We start from the raw sequence: 18,279 nt of genomic DNA, 5'->3' as shown, positions 1-18,279 counted from the left end.
CAGTGACGGGGTGTGAGAGGCCGGCCCGAGGCCTGAGCCCGAAGCCTGAGCTTTATAGGCCCGGGCCTCATATTCTTAGTTTGGCCCGGCCCGACCCAATGTCAAGCCCTAATCTTGCCGGCTGCATTAAAATGGAGCGTTTATTATGCGACTTTTTGAAATTATAATTTTAACCCATGAACGTTTGGTAATTCCAAAAGAGCCCACGGAACCCTTGAACTCCCGCTCCCGGTTCGCAAACCTACATTCGTTGATGAGACAAGTGGGCCTGGTTCTACTTTTCCATAAACCCTAACGTTAACAATTACGCTCTCTCCGTATTGTGCCGATGGCTTCCCGCTACAGGTCCCTCGCTAGACCTTCTATGGCTTTCCTCAAATCCACTATCACCAAACCCTCCGTTCAACCCAAACGCACGGCTTCTCTTCTGTCCCCTCCCTCGCCTTTCACATTTTCGAGGTGAGTCCTTCAGTGCGTACGCTCGATTGATTTCCAATGTTGAATTTTATCTTCGAAGGTTCGGACGTTTCGTGGAATAGTTTCATCAATTTTGAATTTTTACAGACCGGTTCCTCAATTGGGTGCTCTTCAGTCTTTGCTTCCCCTTCACTCTGCGGTCTCTTCAGCTCGGCTGACCTCATGCCTTGGCATTGATTCGAACTCAAGGTCGTTGTCTCAGGGTATGCTCTGCAGTTCGAACCCTGGAGTTTGATTATCCCCAAACTCCTTTACTTTTACCATCTGTAAGCAACTTTTACTCCAAATAATAAATGACCCGTTTTTTAGTTTATTGTGAATTGATTTTGTTTTTATTTTTAAAAAACGAAGAAGGAAAGGCAGTGTGTAATTCATTGTTACCGATAAATTCGATGCAAAACGAAGTAAGGGGCAGTCTAAAGTTCGTTTAAACCTTCTGATAAACTGTTTAGAGCTGCCTGTCCCGGTTAACATGTCTGATATAAAGAGAGAGGAAAATTTTTTTATAGAAACTAGCGAAGAATACCACTTTATGTGAATGAAATCGAGAATCTTTGGCTAACAGTTTGGATTGCAGAAATTGAGTTTTCTGTTGGTTATTTATCTTTTGAACAATATTGATTTCCTCGCTGTGTTTGCTTGTTTTTTGTCTGATAAAACTTGTTATAACTAAATTTTGGGTCCTATAAATTGAAAGCCTAAGCTCAAATAACTGATTACATTAAAACATGAAGGACTTCCATGCACAGGGTTCTGCTGTGAATGTGGAGTCGGGGAAGGACATGATGTATGCAGCCTTTACCCATGTTAAGTTAATAGATTACATTTCTTCCAAATAACTGTAAACGTGAGAGGTTCGAGCCACTTGGGCTCAATTCTCTCAACTAGCTTGCTTACCGAATTTGGGTCCATTCATTAACAAGCCTAGCTTGATAACGTGGATGGTTCAGGGCATCAACGCATCAAATTTTGGCTCAATGGGCGTGATATCTCATGTCAAGCTTGACAACCTTGATGACTATAGACTTAAGCGGTTGCAATTGTTTTCGTTTAGGGATACCAATGGGAACAACTTCCTGAATGTTTAGCTTCTTCGACTGTATCTTCTTAAATATTCTCTTCAGCCTTAGTCATCCAATGTTCTTCGACGTTTTAATTATGCTATACCTCTGGAGTGAGCATGGAGAAAGGAGCTGGTTCGCATGTGAAGGCCTAAAATTCTGAAGCAGTGATGTTTACTACTTTATATCATTGGGGTTGTTATAACCTGTGGGAATATTAATGTTTAAGGAACTGAATTTTTTATTGCTAATATTACATGCATGAAAATTAATGGGAAAATAAGATATTTTGTTTAGATTGGATGAAAGATATACTGGAAAAGATTTGAGTGGAAGAGACATTGTTTATCACGCATTGTGGGGAACTGAAGCAGTGTTAGACTACTCTTAGTGGTTTAAGACGTCACAGTTTCACCCTGTAATCATTTTTAGATCTGAAGGCTTGGGTTTAAGTCACCATTTTTTTTATTGACCTTAGAAGATGATAGGCAAATAAGGCTTTTCTTAGTTGCTACTAGACTACTAGAACTCCATAAGAGTGTCTGAGCATGTTCCTATTATCAATTTTGGAATTGGTAGTTTATACGTAGTAAATGTCTAATTACATGTTTTTGAATGTAGGATTGATTAATTAAAACAAGCATGCATATTAAGTTTCAGGATCATAAAAATCTCACCAGAACTAAAGAATAGCTTCGCTTTTTTTTAAAAAAATGAACCTTGCCTTGATTCAAATCTGATGGAGTAGGCTATCATTAGGTTTAGAGTTCCTTTTTTCACGGAGAAAGCGAAGTTTTTCTTCAGAAATGCAACAATTTGAAAGTTTTAGGATCATACGAGTGTACTTAAAATTGTTGCAGCTTGTCCAGTGATTTGCAAAGGCTTTACTCACTCTCTTCTTATTTGGAGGATATCTTAGTATGATGCTCTCTATTTTCCAGATTTGTTTGACTTCCATAATCACTGTGCTTTTGTCTATCATTAATTGACAAATGACTTTCTTCAGAAATAATATGACTCAATGAATATATTATTTAAAATAAAAACTAGCCAATATAGAAGTGTGCTGATTATTTTCTGCTCATTATGTTTCTTCTCAGAACTAGGTCTGAGTGTGCCGCGATAAGAGATGCTAGTGAGAAGTTGAGGCCAATTGATGGTGAGAACTGCTGGCAAGCCTCTTTTATGATGTCCCTTTTCTGTCAGTTGAAGTTTTTGTTAACAACTCCGTAGCTTCAAGAATCAAATTCTTCATTCTTATTAGTTATGCCCTCAAATTTTGAAATTTTCTGGATTTTGCATGCCTTCCCTTGTATGCTGATACAGAATGAATGTAGCATTACAATATTGTTCATCTGGGTGATAAACTTTTGTTTGCAATGTAGTTGAACATTCTGTGTTTCCTCATGCGTCTGGATATCAAAAAGTTTGGTTGTGGACTGTTGTGTTGCTTCCGATATGATATAAATGATCGATTCATTTTCATTTTCATTCATCAAATGATAGTTCCCACTTGATTTTACAATTTTGGAAAGATAATCTTCTTTGAACTTTCTCCATTTCTTTTAGATGTCATCTTCATAGAGGACTTACATATCATGTTGACATGTTTGAAGCATTACAGAGTCTTACTCTGACCTTCTTCGGTAGGAAGCTTAGTCCATATGATTAAACAATTGATAGGCAACGTGAAGATCACGTGAGAAAGTGGGGAGGTTGATGTGCAGTTGTGCCTCCCATAGCTCCCATTTTTATTGAAAATTTCCTCGGTCACAGGGCCCTTGTCTTCATGATAACAGTACACTTGCATGTGGCCTTTCTCTGTCTCTCTAAGTTTCTGTCTCTAAATGTCCTCTGAATCTGTACTTCCCGTGACTATATGCATGTACATGGCATTTTTTTTGCAATACAAACGATACAAGTGCATGCCCTTTGATCTTCCATGCTTCAATCAAAGTACATGCAGTGCCAAACCAAAAACACAGCGTCTAAAAAAGATTTTGGTTTACTTGATCCAGATATGTACATGGAAGTGAATTTATTTTTTTTGTTTGCTTGCACCAGGTACCATGTTACTATGTTAGGGCAAATAAGATCTTTAAAGAAGTAGAGACAACTTGAGACAGGTCCTTTACAAATGAACATGATAGTGTATGTCATCCCATGCATGGAAGTACATCTATGTCTATAGATATTTTTAAGGTTCTGATATTTTTCCTTCATTACTGTCTCTTGTTCTCTTTCTTTGAATAAAGAGATTGATTCTCTCTTCTTAATTGGATTTACTTTATATTCATTCCATTAAGTAGCGTTGAAGATAATTTCCTTAACTTTAGATATATATATATATATATATATATATATAAATATATATTTGCAAAAATTCTCTCATGTGAACCAAAAGTGTGAATTAACTTTGTGAATTTCAAATCCAATGGTTGTAATAAAACAAAATAAAATAAAAATGGGGACCATAAAAAGTAGATTCACACTTTTGGTTTACATATGAGAATTTCTGTATATATTTGCCATAGTTGTCAAAGGCGCAAAGGGCGCTCGCCTAGGTGCAGCCTCTACGCTTGAACCATGCACAAGGCGCATGCCTTGTGCTAGGCGAGCGCCTGATGAATTTAGGGGCTTTAGTCTGTTTAAGAAGCATCGATTAGCTGGGTTTTCTGGTGTCATGCAATTCAATCGATTAGATTTAGGTTTACTGGTAGCGTGCGATTCAATCGATGAGAGACAAGGCACGTCGAAGAACAAAGAGACGGAAGGTTGAAGACGACTCTGTGTCTAGTTTTTGTTTTTTTTTTTAATAAATAAATCACCGTATTATGCAGTTTTATTTTTCCTTAAGTGGAAAATAAAGAAGAAAAAATCTGGCAGGTTCTTATTGGTCCCTATTTTTTTTTTTTACTTTCAGGCTTGTCTCTAATCAAGAAATCATCAAACATGTGCCACTAATAATACTTTTATAATCAACAAAACTAAGAAAACACATAAAGAATGGCAAGAAGTAAAGGTAGTAGTACATTAATATTTGAGAATAATATATGAAAAATTAATATTTGGGAATAATATATAGATTTATTTCATAATTGATTTATGGATAATTTAAGAGTAGAATTTCTCTATCTATTAGAATTATTTTTATTTTTATTTTTAATTGTGCACATTTCTTCGTTTGGACGTGCGCCTCAGGCGATAGAAGACCTTTGTGCCTAGCGCCTTTGACAACTATGATATTTGTTAGTGTCTTTTTGAGTTTGTGATTGCATTATGGCACCACACCCGACTGGTGCACTAGGGGAGGGCATGGTGTGTGAAGACTCACATGTGACCACCGCAAACTTTGCTTCACTTACTATTAATATATTAACACCATTCTGAGTCCGTACGTAGTTTTTAATTATATATATATATATATATATATAACCTTTGCTTATATTTGATTTAACTCCACTCTGTGTTTTGCTGTTTGCCTGTTCATAAATTGTTCCTGTTCCCTGATCAGCTTCGTTTCTTTGGCAAATAAGACAAAATAACACTAAATTTTGAAATTTTTTTAAAAAATAAGACTGAAGAGGTAGAAATAATTTATCTGACAATTAATCAATAGTTTTTGAACGAAATGGTGCATGTTTATATGGATTAGTGTTGCCTAGGATCGTGCATATGGATATGGTTTTAGAAATAAAAAAAACAAAACTTAGCTTATTGTTTATTCCATATATAAATTATCAAATTTTATTACATTTTGTTTCATCGTAGTCCTCAATTGGGGAAAGTGGTGCAACAACTACAAGAAGATATTAGTAGCATGCACGGATGGGATGCACCATGCAATTGGCCAACCGGATTTTCATGTGTGGTAGCAGAAAACGATGCAAGAAATTAAAGTAACAAATGGAATGGCTTTGGCCTTCTTTTCTTCTCTAATATTCTCTGTAAATACGACCAATCCCCACCACCCCCTCTCACTGAAATTCATGTGTGTGTATGTATATATATATATATATAAGCTTATTTCAATGATAGTATTCTAAAAGTACTGACGTAACTAAATCTAGCCATGCACCCCCCTTAAACGGGCCATGTGACTTCCTGATGACCTTAATTAAAGTTTTTTCATACTAATTACTGCCTAATTAGCTGTCACTTCTGTTACGAGCAATACTTTAATTTTCTGCGTCATCTTCTACTCTCTTTTTTTTAAACAACTTTCCTTCAAAGATGAAGAAGCCATGGCATCAGACAATAAATATAAATAATATTTGTTCAACGGAAATATGTATATTCTTTAGCTTCTTTACCATCACATGAATAACCTAGCTTCCGGTGGTTGCAATTAACTCCACCACGTATGGAGGTTGACGGTTGCGTGCATCTATAAAAGCCGTGTATGATTATGGTTTCATTTGGTAGAGTTTATTATCCATTAAAATAAATTAATTTATAAAATGAGGAAAAATAAATTAATTTATAAGTAGTGAAATAAGTTGTAAACTCGATCCATATGAACTTATTCAATCTCATGTGAAGTCAAAGTAGCAAATTAAACTAGAAATATAAAAGAAGGAAAACTTTAATAAACAAAAACTGGGTTTCTAGTAGTTTTGCCCATTTCGGCAAAGGAAAGCAAAATCGAAGAGTAAAAAAATAAAAATAAAATTAAAACAGTCTACGAAATTCAATAATAATAAAGTTAGAAAAGCAAAATCATTCTAACAAATTAGGAAAAAAAATTAATTTTTAGCCGCTAAAAATACTCAAAATTCTGCTCCCACTGAATAATCTCTGCTATTCTAGCAACCACTAGATCATCTGCCGGTAATCGGGACCCACATGTTGGTGAATCAAGTAATCATCACCGTTGGATACATCATACATCATGTTCTGATGGTGATGGAGAAACTGATGCTGTTGATGCTGCTGGGCCCTCATCATATCCTTTTGACGCCTTAGCTCAAGCACCTTACGGTGCGAATTCGAGTGTTTGGTTAGCACAAAAGTCGGGCTCGCAGCGGGTCGGTATTCCGGCACAAGTCGACCCGACTTGTATCTCACGCCACAAGCATTGCATAGAGTTTTCGGACCCATCGGCCCGGTCCGCCACTGCGGCGTCTTATCCGTAGCACAGTGAAGGCATTTCCGTCCATCTCCGCCCCCACCGACTTCGACAGAATCCTTCTTCTTTGATGCCGTCGCCTTTACTGTTTTCTTGCCCGAGGTCGGGTGCGGAGCTGGGAGGATAAATTCCGGCGTCGGCTCGGAGGAAGAGCTCGTCGGAGAGAGGACAAGGAGGCGGGACGCCCAATTACATGGAGCAGCCCGGGACCGCTTGCTACGGGCCTTGGCTGGTACCGACATTTCCGGGTGGAACGTCGGAACGTTGTTGTTAGAATCAGCACTCATGAGGAGTTGCCCGTCTGGTTCGGGTTGGAATGGTCGGGTCTCGGATGCTTCGTTGGGTCGGGTATGCATGCCTGATATCAGCTGAAGCTTTTGCAGGTCCTCGCTGGAGAATGACTCCTCCACGAAATTCGACAGCCATTCGAGCTCAGCTAAATCGTCGTACTGTCAATAATTGTGATAAGGAATTAATTAATGGAAAATCAAAAAATTGCATCTTTCGTTTATACGTTTGAAATTTGAATTCTAAATAATGCAAGTTACTGTCTAGTATGCCTATCGTCACGCACAGAGTCTTTGACCTTTTTGTTTGGTAGCCAAGAAAATTATGTAAAGAAAGGAAAATAAAAGAAAATTCGGAATTCAGTTTCTGTTCTAATATATTAGAAGCTCTACCGGCACGCAAAGGTCGCCAGAGAATTGACCGTCTGCCAAATTGCGGGTGCCAATATCAGCGTTAAAGCTGGGCTCGCAGCCTGACAACGAGGAGGAATTGCAGGTATCAACGACGGTGATAGTGGAGGAGTCGGTTGAGTTGCCAGTGACGGTTTCAAATGGAGGAGTGGTTCCGTCAGGTGCAACGGCATCATCATCATTGGAAAAGTCCAAAAGGTCCTCCACAATGAAGTGTTCACCGCCATTGCTCTTAGAATCAAGAGAATGCAGGTGCTTTTCTTGCGTGAATTGCGAGCAATAGCTTCCCTGAAAGAATTCTGGAGCTTCCATTGTTTACTTGGCTACGCTTCGTGTTAAGGTATAGGGTATAGTAAGGAAATAGAGAGAGAGAGAGCTTTGAGAGAAGTGGTTTTTGTGGAGAGGAGTGAGAGAGATGGGCTTATTTGCGTTTGAAGTGGACAGGCGGACAGCTAAAATGAAGGATTTTGACGACGACCAAAACAAATAATAAAGTGAAAAATATTGGGAATAAAAAAAATATAGAAATAAAGAGGCTTTAATGGTTTAATTGGGTTAAAGGCAAATCTTATGTCAAGTTACTTTTGTGCCCTTTTGCTTTTGAAGCCATATATTTGGTTCCCAACGAAAATGATAAAGATCACAGCACTTTGATATCTCATTTATTCCAGCTATTGAGTTGAATGTACACAATTCAAGTGAATTTGTAGGCTTCATGTGTTCAAACGATGCACATGAAATCATGTGCGTACAATTCAACATAAAGAGAAAAAATAGTTTAATCCAACATTGTAACTTAGTGTTAATTGGTTGCAGATTGTCACCGTTAGTGTAGTTACTAATTCTAAGTTTAGATATTAAAAATTTGTATTTAAGATACGTTGAAATATCTTTGTGGCTAATCGTTGGACTTTGATTCTTATCATGTCGTCATACGAGAAATTTTGTGTACGCGATATGAATTTAGACGCATATCGAGTGTTCAAAAATATGTTGTATTATCGCGGTTACCCAAAAAAAAGGTTCCTTATTCCGCATTCGTTAGGTAGAAATCCTAAGAGGTAATTTCATATTAAAATTATGAAAGAGTATTAATTACGTTAATCAACCATGAAACTACTGAAAATCCACAAGCGATAGCAAAATGTGCTTAGTTCAGGGCCTCCCTGTGAACCGATCAAAACAGTTGAAAGGTTCAAATCGGTTGTGCCTACATTTCTATCTAAACCATACCGTTTGATTAGGACACTAAACATACTAATTACAAGTTAATGGCCCCACTAAATGTTTAAGCAGCTAAATCAAGCGCACGTGCATTTGATGATGACGGTGGTGATCAACTGATCATCCAGTTGTAAAACAATTATCTCCACCAATATCGCACGCAATCATTTCATCTTGCTTATAATACCAGCTAGTAATAAAGCGGGCCCGTGTAGTAATACTTTACAGATAAATGGATAAATACGTAATTAACAAGGTAACTAAACATAGATTAAAAGATAATTAGGTGTCAAATTAAACCCCAAAGGAATCGATCTAGCTAGCAGGATTGTCGCTGAGAGTTGTGCATTAGCGACCAAGTTTACAGCCGATTCCTCTGCTTTTAATTTCCTAGGGATTCGCGCTCTGTGTGTGTGTATACATATATTTATCTATTTTAAAATTATGGTTTAAAATAGTACTTATTTCTGTTAATTCGTTTATTATATTTAAATCATCACCTGTCAGCACGACGGCTCCAGCTCAACTGGATCAAGTGAACGGTCTGGATCTTCTGAACGTGTACTCGTCAACAGATACCCTGCCATTCTTTTTTTACTTTTCCACATTACCTTGCCATGTCGGATTATGAACGACTCTGCTGTTAATTATGCACATTGGACATGGTGCGGGTGCCTATCCCGCCGTAATCGAATTGGCTTGCCTTACAATATGTTGGAATTACACTATTGGACACTCACACGTTCTTCCAGATATAATGCATGTTTTACCTTATTTTTACAATTTAACGTTAGTTTTTAAATTGTCAGTTCTTGGCTAAAATTTATAGGCGACACTAACTTTTAAGTTTATTACATTTCTGGAGTGTTAGGCACAGGGGGAAAAAACTAACAACTTGGGCTTCAATTTGGAATTAAGTTTTCTATCTCACCATGAACAATTACGTCCTTGCATGTGTAAAAAGCTCTTGTAATCAGCATGGAAGATTGGACAGTGTAAATGTCGGCGACATATCAACAGGTGGTGCACATCGAGAAGAGGAGACATGGTTCATGGTGCCCCGATCCCTATGACGGATAAGGTGTTAACTGTTCTTATCTATTGTCTTGAATATATACATATATACATTTGTGTATATAAATGTCGATTTATTTTACTTTACTGTTTGTAATAAAAGAAAGCCTGAAAAGGAGAAGGTTGCTTGCCTTGGAGGTTTTTATTTATCAGAGATTTTTGTTCCCATTTATGCCCCATATTTAATTTATATTTTCTTTATTTTCATGATTATTGAAGTATTTGTAAATTGTAGGGGGTCAGTTTGCACGTGATAGAGTTGGAGAGTGGTGTCAGCGACCCATGTGAGTGCGTCGCTCGTGTCAAAAGCCACAACGGACGGTGGTCAAATGCTACGTGGCAAGAATCCACGGAGTCTTTGCCTTTCTGTGATGCTGATGCTTCGACCAAACGATGGATACGAGGGTCTTCTTGAAAATACTACGATAATAACGTGAGAGCACGTGCCGGACTGTCACGTGAGTTGTGGGCAACGCACGTGTGTTACGTCCCCAATGTCACAAGTCATGTGGGTTGGACTTTCTGCTTTTCTAACTTTCGGAGTGGTTGCTTGTCACTAAGCAATTTTTGGTATAGAGCGACAATAAGTTTCCTTATTTTAATGCACCTAAATGACCACAACTACCATTTCAATATCATCCCATTCAATTTTGGACTAAATTATTGCGGATTTGCATAATTTTACCTAGTGCCAGTGGACAGGGTCGAACCGGGTTTTGACGGTCCCTTGACTCCACCCCATCATCTTTTACGAGTCTCAAAAACTTTGGCTCGGGCTCGACTCTTTTAAAAATAAGAGGTCATAGGATCGGCTCGTGAGCCCGGGCAGTTTGATGGTGATACATAAGTAGGTGAAATAAAATACTTTCAGAAGAAGAAGAAATCCTATAGAATTCCAAAAAATAATAATAAAAAGGTCCTATTAGGGGCTCTTTTAACCAAACGGCCCCCAATAGGCCCGAGCTAGGCTCCTTTGAGCTAAACCTCTAACGGTCCATCCTACCCACTTTCATCTCGACTTAGTGGTATATAAGTAAAGTCATAATATTTCTTACACAAGTTACGTATTTTTTGGGCCTAAAAATGAATGGCAATAGAAAACAAACCCGTATGGACCTGTAACCCAGAACGAACAACGTCCTTCATGTGTTTTTGGCTTGGATTTCCAACAATTATTACCACTCAAAACATTATAATACAATTATCTAAGATTGTCAAAGCAATATCTGGTCAAATGCATGAACAAGGCCCGGTGCGGCCCGACAGCCTTGTATCTCAAGCCCACTTGCTTTTCATGTTGCTTTTAACCAAAATACTGAAATAGAAAACAAGGATACTATTCTTCCCATTTAAGTCATTGGTAGGGTCTTGAAAATCGAAAGCGAACTTGATGATTTGATGGGCCGAGTTTGACATCAAAACGAAAGCCCATATTGGGTGTAGGTAGAAAATTGACCGCAAAAGTGCAAAACTAGTTTAAATTGGGCCAAGTTGGACATCTCGGCCCAATTGAATTACGAAACAAATGATTGTTGAACAGTCGAGACTCCAAAGCTTCGAACATGGAGACGAAGTGGCGAATTGCTAGCTCTGCTTTTTGAGCAGCGAAACCATTGCAAGTCAACAGCAGAAAAAGAGAGATGGACAAGAAGAAGAATCTGTTCGAATGGCTGAATCAAATTTTATCGGAGCCATATTACATCTTCCATTTTCTCGCCTTCTTTTCTTACATCGTCTTTCGGAGCTCGTCAAACGCCGCCGTCTCTCCTCGCATCACCGCTCATCTGCTCAATCGAGTAATCATCGTCTTCTATTAATCGTGATGATATTTCTTATCCAGTGTTATTATTGTCATCGTTTCTTTTGTTTGGTGTAGGAGATTCAAGCGGGTCTGGCATTCGCTGCGTTGGTGGTTGTCAAGGTATAGTTCTGATCTCTAATTTGATCCGAGATTTGATATAAATATTTGGTTTATATATTTTCCACATTTTTTCTTCAGTTTATTTTGTTTTGTTTTGTTTTTGTTGTTCTGCTGTTGCCGAATGCTTATGGAATGGTAGATATATTTGAAAGGCAAATATATTTGAAAGGCAATGGAAATCCTGTACTTGATTGCCTTGATATAATCTTAGTGGAATGCTCTGTAGGAGTATTATAAAGTGTTAAATTCATAGGATAAGGGATCTCAGATTGAGATAGAAGGTTTATGTTTAGAGGAATGATTTTAACTGAGCTAATTTGCAGAGGATGTGAAAAAATTTAACATTCTGAAGAATTTGTGTAGACCTTTTAGCTTGAGGCGGTGATTTACTGCTTTTGTTGTGGCATTTGTTCGCAAAGGGGGTGGACCTTAGCATGATATTATCAGTGCTCCATGGAAACGTAGGCCTCATGAGTTTAAACCATGGAAACTACCTCTCTGCAATGTGGCATAAGACTGTTTAATTCAGATCTCTTTAGACTCCAACTGGGATTAGATTTTTGAGCACGAGGTTTGATTGTGCATGGCATTAATTTATAGATTGGCAAGCCTGTAGTCTGGTTGCTGATTATTTTTTTTCTTTGTTTGTAACAGATGGCGAGAGAAGAAACATGGGAATCCTTTGTTGCTGATATTTTGTTTTATGCAAAGGTATATAGCTTTAATGAAATACAGTCACTTAAGATGCAGCCAGCGAAACAGTAAAGTCAATTTCATATTCTGCCAATTTTTCTTTGCTCAATAATAGACAAGAAAGCAAACTGTGATGGGACTCTCCAAATATTTTTGAGACATCACCTATAGCATTTAAAGAGTATTGAAACATTAGTCGAACAAGTGCATGCTTCCAGAGGATTCAAAAAAATTTTACTAGAAGATGAGCCTAATTTACTTATTACGGAATTCTTTTCGTTTTCTGTGTGGAACTTTACTTCACTTCTGACGTATATTTAAACACCATATGTTTGACATATCTTCTGACTTGAGACAACTTTATTCCAGATTTTTCTTACTGCCGTTTCTTTGATACTGGATTACCGCTTGGCTCTCTGGTATTTAGTAGTATTTTCAGGTAGGCAATATCACCTTGCACCACTTTTTAGTTTGTCCAACTTGCGAAAAATTGAAAGATTTTGAAGACTACAAACCTTGGCATGTTACGGTTGGATATTGATAACACCATGTCATTTATGGTTTTTGTGCTACATATATATATTACATCGAATTTCGTGAGACAATCTTTATAGATATTTGTTATGTGTATTGTTTTAACTCGAACAACTTTGATTATATTTACTTTTTGCAGTTATATATATCACAACACAACAACCTGCATTTGATGGACTAGGTATTGACTGTATTTGAATCGCTTACCATTGAAATATTGAATAAATGGGAATGGCTTGCTTCTTGAGTAATGCAAACCTGTTACTCCTTTTATCTAATTGGAATTTCTAGGTACTGCAAGCAAATTAACACCATTGCAACTAGAAACGATCCTAACAGAAGGAAACACATCGAGATTCTGGCTGGTGGGTTCTGCAGACTTATTCTATTGTTCAGGAAAGTTCAGTATGTTGTCTACCTTCCAAAGTAAAGAAAACTGACTGGCATGCCAAATCAACCTCCCAATATTTTAACGTTGAAAGACATGCTTAATCCAGTAATTTTTAGTTATAAAAATATGATATCCTTTTATGATCACCATTTATTGGATAAATCGTGCTTCTATATTTGCTAGTAGGAGTTTACAGGTTGATAAAATTGCAATGAAACTATAAGCTGGAAAAAAACTTAAAACAGAACGGCAGACCAAGTTACTATAATTTGTTAGGTTTGTTCCTTGCCTACAACTCAGTTTTCTTGACTGTGCTAGCCTAACATTTTTGTTTTCATTTTCATTTTGGGCTTAATTTCCATTGACTTGACTTAAACATAAAAAAAAATAATAATAAATCAGATAAATCTGCACAGAACTTTCTTCCAAAAAATTTGTATCAAATGCAAATGATCGAGTAGTTGACCTGACTGGTTAACAGGTAGAATGACATTGTGTTTTTATATTAGGTTTGCTAGACTCTACTCTTTTATTTTTTTTTTATATATTTTATGCCGAGTATCACAAGCGAACATGTGGCCCATTGTTAGAGGTGCAGCGACGCAACTGATAGGTCACATGTTCAATTCCTGAAAACGGCCTCTCCACATATTATGTGGAAGTAAGGTCTTCATACACACTGCTTGTTACTGCCCTGCCCACTGCTGAAACCATACGCACGAGAGTTGTTTACCTTTATGCTGAGCATCAAACTAATTACTGCAGGTTGAATTTCGTGCTTCTTGCTCATGCCGTTGCATTCGTAGCAGTCGGTGTTTTCCTGAGCTCGCAATTACGTATATTTCTCTCTTTTGCTTGTCATTTTGTTTGACTTGTGTTGTTATTGTTCACCCCATTATGTTATCCAATCCATGTTTCCACTGGCAGGTACTCAACCAAAATATTATCTTTTGGCATAGTTGATCTTGGACTATTCCCAAATGCTGCTGAGAAGTTTGGCATCTCTCTTGGTATTAAATAATATCATCACTCTTGATAGTTGCTGAAGTCATTCATTTATGTTGTTTTAACTTACAGAGGAATATTCTGTTGTAGGGAGCATGGGCCAACTTCCTGTGTATATATTATTTGAGAATGCAGCCGAGGTCACACGCTTTCCAGAACTGGATTTTGAAGCAAAAGCTTCTCATCCTGATATTACCAAGGTACATTTTGTGGGGAAAAAAAAAAACTGTTTTAGCTATCCCTTGAATTGTGTAATCTTGATATATCTTCTATTAGCAATTGTGCCTTTTTTGTTTGCCCTTAGCTCACCCTGAGGTGAACTTCTTATCTGTTACATTCGATTCACTGGGATGACCTTGCTAGGTATCATAAGAGTTAACACTGATGGGGATTGCTAGTTTTGTAGTTTTCTCAGATTGCATCCTTGAGGTCTATACCTGTATGATGGCTTAATGGTAAAGATGCAACTAGGTAGTCACATCATTCATGCATTGCACTCTAACATACTTGCTTAGCTTCTCAATGCATGGGAGTTTGTAAAATGATTTGGTTTCTTGGCTATAGATAAAAGGTACATCCCTTATTATTGGGGTTTAGGAACAAATATCCTTGACAATGTGGTGGCTAAAATAGTGTAATTTTTCCTGGATTTATATATAGTTTTGAGATAACTGTAACTGAACTCTACTCGTCTTCCATACATGTACATAAATTGTTTGTGAACTTAAAATTATAAGGTAATATAGTGGGATCCTTATGCATATGACCTGTGTGGGAATGTTCGTGAAATTATGGTAAACTTTTCCTCGAGTATTGACATTAGGACAATATTGTTTCATATATCTTGTAGTTTTCTTGTGTGATTTGTTTGGTTACCCTGCACGAGGTCGGAAGTGACCAAATTTTATTTTGGACCGTTGATGGTTTTGGTTATGACTTAAGTGTGAGATGACACAAACTTCTGAGACTCTTACCATTTATTCCTTACTTCATTGTGTTGCAGAGACTTCTTTCACGACATTTTGAGCTTGATCGTCTTCTTCTTCAATACGTTAACGGTAGGTAGCTGTGAAATAGACTTGCTTGATGTATTTTAGGAAATGTATACTTGGTTGTAGCTGACCCCAAACTTTTGTGATAAAAACTCGGATGATGATGATCTTCATCCTTAGATAAATGATTCAATGAATGTAACAAACACAATTGTTTTACGCGATTATTTTAAATTGTAACTTTAACACTAATGTGAGAGTACATGTCCTTCAGAATTTTGTATGGCTATGAAGATGAGGTATGGCTTCTTTTAACGGTTAAAATCCTATTGAATACTCGTTTTTGGTTCGAGCTTGAATCAGTGCCTTTTTGGAGATGTGGACTAGAATAGTGCAGCCTCTTTGATGATTACTTGTGATTTTGGGAGATCACCAGACAACTTCTTGTACAAAACTTTCTCATTCCGTCGCCAGGATGTAATGTGTCCTGAAAACAATATTTGAATCAGTTGCATAATCTCTCCAAAGATGAACCGAAGAGCATAGTTGTGGGCCTACTAAAGGGCCTGATTTGTTTTATGGACTTGGGCCAATTTAGGATCGACGAATATTCAGTGTGCTGGTGTGGGTGGGACCAATAAGCTTTAATTCCTTTTGGAAAAAAAAAAAACCGAGATTTGCTTCACATAAAAGCTCCGCCGCCGAATATTCTGCCGCTCCGGAATATTGCTTCAAAAATAATATATATAAGATTATAATGAAAAGTGACAGTGGACACTGACAGTAGTACCAAATCAATTACAAACCATCTGGGCCCCAGACCGGTTGGGGGGGCCCAGCCTCTATTTCCCCGCCGATAAGTGGGGCCCACCACAAAGGTTGTCGGCCCACGCTGAGGCCGTCCCACCCACTTGACACTTTTTCTCACTCCCATTCGCTCGTGCTTGGCGTGGGCATGACTTTAGTTTGTGGCAAGCTAATTTGCTTTTTCTATGAACCATATCTTTTTTATTTTATTTTATTTTACTTTACTTTGCAAGGTGTTGTTGGGGCGGGGGTTTTAATAAATCTATTAAATTCTTTTCACTTTTTCTTTGTGCATCATTTTATGTTTTTCTCTTTTTTTGGCACATCATTTTGTGTTACTTTAAGGTACTTGGTATATAACTTTCCTTGCTGTGTTTTGGTCCACCATTTTGTGATATTAAAAAAGGGCATTAATTGATTGATTTGGTAGTTATGCATGGAAGCATTCGCTTTGCTGTCATATCTATAGCATAATCAAGTTAAATGCATTTTATATATATTTTCTTGCAATTGAACCATATTAAGGGTAGCGACAAATAGAAGGGTAGAAAAATAAAGCATAGAATGGTAGAAGTAAGTTAATAATGTAAAAGTAATTGGGTGATAGCCCACTCGGCGATTAATCGTATGAACTTGAGAGGTTTTGAGTTCGATTCTCATTGAGAGCAAATTCTTATGATTACGCGTTGAATTTTGACCCAACATACTCTGTCATCATCAAGTGATAAACTTCTTTGCACGCAAGTTCATTATTTAGAGTTTATGTCTATGTTGGATGTCCAAATGATAATCTTATATCATATCGTTTTTAGTTTCTTTTTTAAAAAAATTACAAAATTATGAAAATTATGTCCGGAAACTTGTATTATTAAACATAAATGTTGAAAATTGGGATACAAATTGAAGAGAGCATTGCAAGAAATTCAGTGGAAGTAAGGGCCTGGCATTGCTATTGCTATTGGAGGAGGAGTAACAATGTCAGACTGAGAGACTGTTAAATGTTAAAAATGTAGAAGGACTCATTTACAGACAAACACTTTCCAAATTTACTATTAGCCCTAAAAGGGTAAAGAGTGTGTGCGAGGGGAGGGGCAAGGGGACAAAACTACGTCGTGTCACAGCAAAGGTGGCCGGGACGGGGGCGAAGCACGAAGTCACGCGAATCAAGAAGAATGTCTTTTAGCGCGCCATCTGACGAATAGCGACACGCGTTCTGTTGCTAGTGGTCCCCCTGTCCCATGCTCTTTGGTACTAATGAACCCTTCCATCATCTCAAAATTAACCAAGGTTTAGTTTTGCTGATTTGTGTTAATTGTTCGGACAATGCTAGAGACCCCCAAATATCACCCTCAAAAGTCCCTCAAATCTATGTGGCATTAAAATAGTCATTGATTAAAAACACACATGTAAGACCCACTTCACATCCAACACTCCACATTAAATGAGGTCTTTTGGGGGTCACTTTTTGGAGGTCTCAAGCATTATTCTAATTGTTCATAGATCTAGTTTATAATTTCCGTTCCCTTCGATAAGAAATATGCAAGGTTTCTCACCACACCATATTTTATGGAGATAAAATATGATTCTTCTCGTCCAATTGTCGTAGATCCTTCACAACACCGACTCTATGGTGTGTTTCAATGACACATATTTGATGCACAGTGATGATACTTATAGATCTGGTGAAAATTATCATTCTTGATGAAAGGGAAACCGAAAATTTTGATCTAATCCATGTTTGTTGTTTTGGTTTATGGTTTTTATTAGTCTATCCGGGTTTAGCTCGGGACAATCTTATTTGGGTACATGTCAGTGTTGCCCGATGTTTATTCTTCGGTTTTGTAATTCCTTTTGTTAATGTTTGTAAATTCCAAGGCCGCTAAGATGGTGCTAGGTGTAATGTTTGAAATTTTGAAATGAAGTGCTGAGATTTAAAACCTTCATAAAAAAGATTATTCACAACATTAGAATAATAAAATGTTGCACCCATAATAATGATATATAAAACTAATGATTCCTTAATTTAAAACAGTAATTATTGACTATCCATGTGACATACATGCATTATATTTTTTGGAATAGATAATTACATTAAACTATTAAAGTTAAAACATTAATAAACAAAAAAGAAATGAGTAATGTTGCATACCCACAATAACGTATGATTCTCATTTTATGCTAATCACATGTGATAGTTATTAATTATAATAAATATACATGTGATTGTATGGTTCATTTAGCATCCAACACTTTATATGGATTGAAGGTAAATTA

The 18,279-nt window shown here is 37.2% G+C and overlaps 3 protein-coding genes across 7 annotated transcripts; 2 read left to right on the top strand and 1 right to left on the bottom strand.

Moving 5' to 3' along the window:
- Positions 1-246: 246 nt before the first annotated feature.
- LOC120005279 (protein NONRESPONDING TO OXYLIPINS 2, mitochondrial) lies at positions 247-3,834 on the top strand. 4 transcript variants are annotated; one of them, XM_038854830.1, is made up of 4 exons: positions 247-459; positions 565-680; positions 2,639-2,697; positions 3,603-3,834. In XM_038854830.1, exons 1-3 carry the CDS (start codon positions 329-331, stop codon positions 2,662-2,664), a joined length of 273 nt encoding a protein of 90 aa, XP_038710758.1. In that variant the 5' UTR covers positions 247-328; the 3' UTR covers positions 2,665-2,697; positions 3,603-3,834. The 4 variants fall into 4 exon arrangements, 3 of the variants coding, with proteins under 3 accessions (XP_038710758.1, XP_038710757.1, XP_038710756.1); XR_005469764.1 differs by having other exon boundaries at positions 248-459; positions 565-743; XM_038854829.1 differs by lacking the exon at positions 3,603-3,834 and having other exon boundaries at positions 248-459; positions 2,639-2,945.
- Positions 3,835-6,143: 2,309 nt separating this feature from the next.
- On the bottom strand, positions 6,144-7,788 carry LOC120006505 (GATA transcription factor 12-like). Its single transcript, XM_038856560.1, has 2 exons — positions 7,347-7,788; positions 6,144-7,115 (listed from the first exon to the last, which is right to left on the bottom strand). The coding sequence occupies exons 1-2, from the start codon at positions 7,674-7,676 to the stop codon at positions 6,354-6,356; spliced, it is 1,092 nt and encodes a 363-aa protein (XP_038712488.1). The 5' UTR covers positions 7,677-7,788; the 3' UTR covers positions 6,144-6,353.
- A 3,419-nt stretch (positions 7,789-11,207) lies between these two features.
- Positions 11,208-15,474, top strand: LOC120004949 (thioredoxin-related transmembrane protein 2). Of its 2 annotated transcripts, none has more exons than XM_038854332.1 (10): positions 11,208-11,458; positions 11,539-11,583; positions 12,238-12,294; positions 12,646-12,715; positions 12,950-12,991; positions 13,102-13,175; positions 13,967-14,037; positions 14,129-14,199; positions 14,297-14,406; positions 15,210-15,474. In XM_038854332.1, the coding sequence occupies exons 1-10, from the start codon at positions 11,303-11,305 to the stop codon at positions 15,270-15,272; spliced, it is 759 nt and encodes a 252-aa protein (XP_038710260.1). In that variant the 5' UTR covers positions 11,208-11,302; the 3' UTR covers positions 15,273-15,474. The 2 variants fall into 2 exon arrangements, with proteins under 2 accessions (XP_038710260.1, XP_038710259.1); XM_038854331.1 differs by having other exon boundaries at positions 14,129-14,211.
- Positions 15,475-18,279: the final 2,805 nt, after the last annotated feature.

The sequence above is a fragment of the Tripterygium wilfordii genome, chromosome 9, assembly GCF_013401445.1.
Source record: "Tripterygium wilfordii isolate XIE 37 chromosome 9, ASM1340144v1, whole genome shotgun sequence".
NCBI lineage: Eukaryota > Viridiplantae > Streptophyta > Magnoliopsida > Celastrales > Celastraceae > Tripterygium > Tripterygium wilfordii.
The sequence above is the reverse complement of the archived record's forward strand: the minus strand, read 5'-3'. Positions and strand labels throughout refer to the sequence as shown.